General features: G+C 37.8%; 3 protein-coding genes across 6 annotated transcripts in view; 2 read left to right on the forward strand and 1 right to left on the reverse strand.

The window, feature by feature from the left end:
• The window catches only part of LOC106880282 (uncharacterized), a 4,267-nt gene extending 3,454 nt beyond the window's left edge, over positions 1-813 (forward strand). For both annotated transcript variants that reach the window (XM_014930154.2, XM_014930153.1), the window contains exon 3: positions 271-813. In XM_014930154.2, the coding sequence (XP_014785640.1) occupies positions 271-407 (137 nt within the window). In that variant the 3' untranslated portion in view covers positions 408-813. The remainder of the gene's footprint in view (positions 1-270) is intronic.
• The window catches only part of LOC106880284 (uncharacterized), a 36,576-nt gene that overhangs the window by 11,035 nt on the left and 18,072 nt on the right, over positions 1-7,469 (reverse strand). The gene's annotated exons all lie outside the window — the stretch shown is intronic.
• Positions 3,694-7,463, forward strand: LOC106880283 (uncharacterized). The gene is made up of 3 exons (XM_014930155.2): positions 3,694-4,580; positions 5,770-5,913; positions 7,114-7,463. The coding sequence occupies exons 1-3, from the start codon at positions 4,418-4,420 to the stop codon at positions 7,272-7,274; spliced, it is 468 nt and encodes a 155-aa protein (XP_014785641.1). The 5' UTR covers positions 3,694-4,417; the 3' UTR covers positions 7,275-7,463.

A 7,469-nucleotide genomic window follows, 5' to 3' on the forward strand; every position in this document is an offset into this window, starting at 1 on the left:
CAGATGTAGAAACAATGGCTGGACAAGACACTGGGGTACAATGCCCTCCTTGGACCCTTTGGATCTTGTCGAACTGTCCAGGCCATGCCAGCACAGGACAGCATGGACGTTAAATGATGATGATGATGATCATCATCATCATGATCGTGGTGGTGGTGGTGGTGGTGGTGGTGGTGGTGGTGATGATGACAATGATGATGATTATTTTGATTTTGATGTCGTTGCTGCTGATGATAATAAACTGTTTCTTCTTTTCTCTTCTCCTTGCAGGCTCTGCCATAACGGTGGGAATGTTCATACACGGCGTGAATGTATTACATTTGCATTTCTGCTATATCATCTCATCAACTGGGGCTGCATTTTTCTTCTTTCTTGCAGGGGTCATCATATCGTACAACAGTTTCTGACAACCCTGATTCTCCCCTAATCTACAAAATACACACACACACACACATGCACATATACATATACACACGTGTGTGCACATGCACATGCTGTTGATAATATCAAACCCACCCTTAATAATAATAATAATAATAATAATAATAATAAGGGAAAAAGAAAAGCAATAAAAGAATGACATTTTGTCCTTGAGCAGGGATCTGAAAGGATTCCAAATTTTCCTCTTCCTTAATCAAGTGTTTTAACCACCCCAGCCCCTTGGGTGCTCAGATTCCTGACTATGCCACAAGTTATATATATATATGTGTGTGTGTATATATAAACATGAAGGAAGCGCAATGAATGACTTTCGTGCAATAAAAGATAAAAATGAAAATTAATAAAATAAACATACAAATAATGACAAATTAATGGTTTTTTTTTAATTTAAACAAAATTACACAAAATATTTGAAACAAATATATGTCTTATAAGAATGAAATAAAAGCCAATTGGCCTGGGTTATGGAACTGTAGTAACAATCTAGATTATGAAGTTTTTTTTATGATACTCCATCTTCATTTATTTTAAAAATTGGTTATTCCAGAAGCTGGAGTAAAGATTGTTTGCCAACATAACATGGCAGTCCTGGTTTAGGACGAATGTTGCTGGAATTTAGCCCCAGGAGACATCATCTCAAGCTGGCTATACAACACGATCTGTGTCCTTATATTTTCAAACAAGGGAATGTAGTACCTCCACCCACCACAAAACAATATGTGTGTATTGCGATTTTCAGATCATTTCCCTTCATCAGCACAGAATAATTGTTTGGCTAGAGGTGGTGCTGCCAAATTCCCATTCAAAATATATAGTTTTCAAAGTGACAACTAGTCACTGATCTATAAATTAGAAAATTACTATTTTTAAAAAAACTATATATTTCGAATGGGAATTTGGCAGCGCCACCTCTAGCCGAACAATTATTCTGTGCTGATGAAGGGAAATAACCCGGAAATCGCGATACACAGATATTGTTTTGAGCTGATTGGGGGTGCTAGATTCCTTTGTTCAAAAATATAAGGACACAGATCGTGTCGTATAGCCAGTTGGGGACGATGTCTCCTGGGGCTAAATTACAGCAACATTCGTCCTAAACCAGGACTACCATGTGATGTTGGCAAACAATCTTTACTCCAAAGTACTGTTGCTGAATATCTCTCGTTGTGAGATTTAAGAATAGTAATTTTCTAATTCCAGAAGCTGTTTTAAAGAAATCCTTGGTCATATGACTCAGGTACTTGACTGGTACTTCATCTTATCAACTCCAGAAGGAGGAAAGATATATTTAACCCTGGTGAGATTTGAAATCAAATATTAAAGAACCAGAACAAATACTAGATTTTCTGGCAATGCAGTACCAGGCAGTAACTCTCATGGGTTCTCATCTTAACTGATTGGAAGTGTTATCATGTACATTGTTTTGTCTTGGTATAAAAGATGGGATACACCGAATATTTTGCTCAATACCATAGGTTTCCTTGTCAGTTGTTTGACCTTAACCAGTTGAGCATGTCTCTTGGTGGCTGACAATATGGTGTAGTTATCAAATGCATCAGTAAAATGATGTATTGGGTAAAAAGTAAAAAAGAGACACAGGAATCAACTGCAAAAAAGATTTGTGGAGAGCAAACCCAAGAGGTTGGGGGAACCAATGAAATGGTTGTAGGATATGTTCCAAGTACCAATGCTACTGCAGGTAACTGAACCCAAGTGTACAAGTGGGAGGAAAAGAAAACATACAGTGTTCCTGAAAATAGATGCCAAGTGCCAAAAATATTAAACTGTATGAAAAAATAAAACTCAAAAAAGGGAGGTGGGGTGAATAAGAAAATTATTGCTAAATAAAATGACACTTTGCAAGAAAAACTTAAAAGGGGAGAAGTTGTAGGGAATTAGTAATAATAGTACATCCCTCCTACGTGACGAATGGAATAACCTAGTCACTATAAGTGAAGAGAAGTACATGAAGTATGAGAGTAGGTTGTAGGGGGTCAGAGATAGTCATGTCTTTACTGGTTTTACTAAGTATGCTGTATACTGAAGTGAGTGTTATAACAATCCAACAATGTAAGGATATAACAGATTTACCTGTTCAAACAAAGACGCTATGCACAAAACCAAATATATGGCACCCTAGGCATAACATCAACATGAACTTCTAACTTGTTGTCTCTTGAGGTCTCTGGGTGAGACTTGGAGCCAACTTGTACAGATGCAAAGCAAAAGTCAAACATAAAATAATAATAATAATAATAATAATAATAATAATACTGCAATGTGAAAAAAAAAGGAAAAGCAAAAACTATTAACACTTCAATATTTATCATTTAATGCCAAAAACTTTCATACTTTCAAATGACTTCTATGTGTCTTTTGCACAGCAATTGTGTAAGTTCCAACACACGGTCTCAGATAAATTCATTTGCAAGGTAAGGACATCTCTGAGATAATAATGGTTTCAAATTTTGGCACAGAGCAGCAATTTTAAGGGAGTCGGTAATTACATTGACTCTTTGACTCAATACATACTTGTTTTGTTGATCCTGATTAAAATTTAGTTCCAAACAAAGGATTTAACCAGGGTCCAACACAATATCATTGATAACATATCTTATCTTTTGGTTCAAATCATGGCTGCTGGGACAAAATGAAGCCAATTCAATCATTATCAGAGTTTCTATGTACCGAGAGCGAGGTCAGTCGACAAGCAAAACAGTGACATGATTCACTTTTATTTTTATCTTTTTTTTTGCAGAAAAAATAAAACAAAGACAAAAACAAACTCCCCAAGCATGGAACGAATGATGCATTTATGGGGTCACATAGAAACTTACTGTTGGCTACCCTGAACAAGACTGGTGGGGACCCATACATACTCCAGCCTGGCCTGGCAACCTTGGATATATGTATATTATATATATGTGTGTGTGTATATATATATATATATATAACCCATGCTTCGTCCAACCCATGCTAGCATGGAAAGCGGACGTTAAACGATGATGATGATGATATATATATAGAGAGAGATACATATATATATACATATATATACAAGATGTATATCTCATATGTGTGTATGTATGTATATATGTACACACACACACATATATATATATATATATATATACATACACACACACACATTCGTTATCTCTCTCCTCACCCACCTCTCTCTCTCTCCCTGGGGTGACGTATAGGACAACAATTTCCATTTTTAAACAGAAGCCACTTTTATTTATTTATTTTTCTGTTTATTTAAATATAAACAAACGGAAACCTTCGCAAATGTTCTACAACCACGTCGAACAATTCAGAGAAACCGCGTTCGAGAGACTGAAGGATACATTCGAAAAAAAAAATCAACAATAACAACTACAACAACAACAAAAGTAATTTTTTTTTTCTTTTCGAAATTTGATACAAGGCCAGTAAATTTCGAAGCGGGAAGTCGATCATATCGATCCCTGTGCTCTACTGGTACTTACTTAACCGGCCCCGAAAGGATTAAAAGCTGAATCGATCTCGGCAGGATTTGAACTCGGAATAACTATATAACTATATCTTCGTTGTCTACAAGACTGAAGAAAAAGAAAATAACAACAAAAAAAAAAGAGAACAAAACAAAACCCAAAACGTTTCGACATGGGGCCGTTGCGATTTTCCCTTTAATATAACCGCATAAACAATCAAAGACAAACAAATATAATTCTTTCTTCATTGACCTCAAGGAACAGGTAACGAAACGGCCAGAGTAAGGACAATAGAAAAACAAAACGGTGTGGATTTATAAATGAACGTGTAATTATTAAGAAATAATAAATAATTCTTTATTGGTCACGAGGGCCACAAAAGAAAAAAAAACCCAGAACCTCAAAGATTTTGGATGCTACGAAGACAAGGGAATCGTGCAGTTTTAGACATATAACGGGATAAACAATAAAAGAAATTACAAATTATCATAACAGTAATAATGGCGAGTACAGCGGCAGTGGCGGTGGTGGCTCTAAGCCTAGCTGCCGTGTTAATGCACTTTATATCTGTTGCGATTCCATACTGGGATAAAATTGGCAATTTAAAATTTGGTCTTTGGCAGGTTTGCTACGAGGAATGTGAAAGGCGGAAATCTGGAGACGGTAAGAGCAATAGAAGAGACAAGGAGCTGTTGTGAAGTTTCATTCATTTCGTGATTGTCTTGTTAATGTTGTTGTTGTTGATGATTGGTGGTTTAAAGGCGGATCGACTAAGGTTTCGACCGAAGCTTTAACTCGTTTCTGGATCAGTGTCTGTTGGCTTGTTTTTGTTGGTTACTTTGTTTCTTTCATTCTATTTCATTCTTTCACTCTCTTTCTTTCTCTCTATCTATCTTACTTTCTTTTTTTTTCCTCATTCACTTCTTTTCTCTCTCCTGTCTCTTCCTTCGTTCTTTCCTTCCTCTCACTCGTGTTTTGGTGTCTCTCTCTGTCTTTCTCTATGCCTCTCTTTCTCCCCCTCTCTCTTTTTCTCTCTATTTGCTTTTTCCCCACCTCTTTCCGTCTAAAACTAAAAAAGTGTGATACGATAGAGATTTGGCTGTTATGTTTAGCAGCTCGTACAAACCATACGCCCTTCCATTATTCGTCATATGATGAGCAACTTTGGAAGTGTGCTTTGGCTATCAGAAGTAGCACCAGAATATGTGGCATGCATACAGTAATTCTAAGTTAGCTTTTATCAAGTTTCTTGGTTCTTATCCAAAATGATAAAATAAATGCTAATTAAAAAAAAAAAAATATATATATATATATATATACATACAAAGGTGCAGACATGACTGTAGTAAGAAGCTTGCTTCCCAACCTCATGGTTCTAGGTTCAGTCCCACTCTCTCTCTCTTTTCCTGCTTCTCTCTCCTCCAACTGCCTCTCTCCCTCTTTCTCCTCCCTCTCTCTCCTCCTCCCTATCCACCTTCTTTCTCTCTTTATGATCTAAAGCAGTTAAGGGCAACATCCAGCAGCCTGTGACCCATGTACCACATGAGGAGCATAGGATTTCTGAATGGCACACCAAATGAAAATGAAAAGTGACCCTGCCATTTTGAAACTAGTGTGGCCCACCTGATGACGATGGGCTGTGTCTTCTGTGGTCTGTCTCTCAAAGAAGAAAGGTTGCCAATACCTGAACTGAAGTGTGCTGGAGACCAGCCAACCAACCAGCCAACCTACCAGCCAACCAACCAGCCAACCAACCAGCCAACCTACCAGCCAACCAACCAACCAACCGATTGACTGACCAAGCAGCCATATTTTGGCTATTATTATATAAAGGTTGTTTTTTCCTTTTCAGAATCTTTCCTGATTTTCCAGTGTCTGGAAGTAATTGGACTGATCACTGCCCTGACTACGTGTGTTGTCTCCATTTTGAGTACTTGTAAAAATGTTCCTTTTCCATACGAACAGATATTGATTCCATGTTTAAGCATGTTATCAGGTAAGTCGGTCAACTATACATCTGTATCTACACAGAAATCTGTATATGCGTGTGTGTGTGTGTGTATTTGTATATATATATAAGTAAAAAAGTATATATATAAGTAAAAAAGTAATGCCATTTTGTTTAAGACAGGTATAATTACCAACACAGGAACATGTATCATACATCAAAATGAAGCTGGTCCTCTGTGGATCACATCCCTACTTCTCAACATTGTCACCGTTTCTCTCAATAGCAATGTTCCACCTTCGAATGAGAGCATGTATCCCTGCCCTGTAAAATTCTGTTGACTGTTCTTTGAGCCACTTCTTCACTACAGTTTTCACTTCCTCGTCACTGGAATAATGTTTGCCTCTCAAACCCTCTTTCATGGGGCCGAAGAGATGGTAGTCTGAAGGCACTAAATTATTCCAGTGACGAGGAAGTGAAAACTGTAGTGAAGAAGTGGCTCAAAGAACAGTCAACAGAATTTTACGGGGCAGGGATACATGCTCTCATTCAAAGGTGGAACATTGCTATTGAGAGAAACGGTGACTATGTTGAGAAGTAGGGATGTGATCCACAGAGGACCAGCTTCATTTTGATGTATGATACATGTTCCTGTGTTGGTAATTATACCTGTCCTAAACAAAATGGCATTACTTTTTGACTCACCCTCGTATGTGTGTGTGTGTGTATGTATGACAGAGTGTAAGCATCTTGAGAGAACAGTTGGGTATAAGAGGCAGCAGATGTGGTGTGCAAGGGAGACAACTGCACTGGTGTGGTCATGTGATGTATATGGACATGCCGATCTCTAACTGTGGAGGGAACCTGTGGAAGAGGTAGACCCAAGAAGACATGAGACAAGGTAGTGAAGCATGGTCTTCAAACTTTGAGCTGCACAGAAGCAATGACTAATGTCCGAGACCTTCGGTGATATGCTGTGCTTGAGAGGACCCATGAAGCCAAGTGAAATTGTAGCTGTGGCTGATGCTGGTGTCACATAACTGGCACCTGTGCCAGTGGCACATAAGAAGCACCTTTTGAGATTTGGGCCTCACAGAGTAAAAAGTGGTCGATGCTGGTGGCATGTGAAAAGGACCTTTCAAAAGTTGGACATCACAGTGTGTATGTGAATATAATAATAATAATAATAATGATGATTATGATGATGATGATGATGGTGATAATAATGTTTGTTTCTTCTACTTCCAGCTGCTACGATACTGATTGGAATTATGATATACTGTGTTGAAGAATTTACGCTGCATGTCTGTTTTGTCTTTTCCTTATGTTCAGCGGCATTTTTTTTCTTTTTTGCGGGTTATACCCTTTCGTCATCCAATTCCTCGTCATCACTCGAATTGCGTTCCTGATCATACCATCCTGGTGCTCTTACCAATTCTTCCATAACCCACCTTTATAATAATGATGATAATAATAATAATAATAATGATGATGATGATAATCCTTTCAGGTATAGGCACAAAGCTGAAATTTTGAGGGCAGTGGGGGTGGGGAGTAGCTGATTACATTGACCCCAGTTCTTGAGTGGTACTGTATTTAATTAA

This window comes from Octopus bimaculoides, chromosome 21, assembly GCF_001194135.2.
Source record: "Octopus bimaculoides isolate UCB-OBI-ISO-001 chromosome 21, ASM119413v2, whole genome shotgun sequence".
Classification (NCBI taxonomy): domain Eukaryota; kingdom Metazoa; phylum Mollusca; class Cephalopoda; order Octopoda; family Octopodidae; genus Octopus; species Octopus bimaculoides.